Source organism: Dendroctonus ponderosae, unplaced genomic scaffold (genome assembly GCF_020466585.1).
Source record: "Dendroctonus ponderosae isolate FM_Combo_2020 unplaced genomic scaffold, Dpon_F_20191213v2 Dpon_F_20191213_7, whole genome shotgun sequence".
Lineage (NCBI taxonomy): Eukaryota > Metazoa > Arthropoda > Insecta > Coleoptera > Curculionidae > Dendroctonus > Dendroctonus ponderosae.
Window position 1 is genome coordinate 1,782,787 of NW_026018916.1, and position 525 is coordinate 1,783,311.

The 525-nt window shown below is 39.0% G+C and overlaps 3 protein-coding genes across 12 annotated transcripts in view; 2 read left to right on the plus strand and 1 right to left on the minus strand.

Annotated features, from left to right (window-relative positions):
* The window catches only part of LOC109540148 (neuropathy target esterase sws), a 43,783-nt gene that overhangs the window by 27,744 nt on the left and 15,514 nt on the right, over positions 1-525 (minus strand). The gene's annotated exons all lie outside the window — the stretch shown is intronic.
* LOC109540149 (lachesin) overlaps positions 1-525 on the plus strand; it is a 49,142-nt gene that overhangs the window by 3,311 nt on the left and 45,306 nt on the right. The window lies entirely within an intron of this gene.
* LOC125505225 (acidic mammalian chitinase-like) overlaps positions 292-525 on the plus strand; it is a gene marked incomplete at its 5' end in the record, with an annotated part of 1,621 nt that continues 1,387 nt past the window's right edge. The window contains 1 exon segment of the mRNA XM_048668675.1: positions 292-471. Coding sequence (XP_048524632.1) covers positions 292-471 — 180 coding nt within the window.

Below are 525 nucleotides of genomic sequence, written 5' to 3' on the forward strand. Positions count from 1 at the left end.
GAAGTTTCTCAAGAACCATTTGAGCAACAGAATTCGTTTTGGCATCGTTGGATAGAGAATTGTATGGGAGGAATCATAAACTTGGGTTTAATGGGAGGGGTCATAAACTTGGCAGACATTTGCGGCAAAAAACTCAATAACTTACAATGGCTATTGTACTCGACCACTCTGTTTATATCAATGAGCTAAAGGGGTTGTTTTATTGCCAAGACATGTATGTGCTATTGTTATAGAATCAAGAGCCTCCAAGGTAAATTTGACTAATTTCGCATTATCTGGAATTAATTTTAGATGGGAAAACCGATATTGTTTGTTACTATGCAAGTTGGGCGGTGTATCGAGTGAACCAAGGCCAGTTTACAACTGATAAAATTGATCCAACTCTATGCACGAAAATAGTTTATAGCTTTGCCGGTTTAAACATCGACCTGCAAGTGGCCTCTATCGATAATAACGCCGATATCACTTTAGGTATGCAGAATTGCCCCAAACTGCGACCTCTAAATCTGGCAAATAACCCGCTTT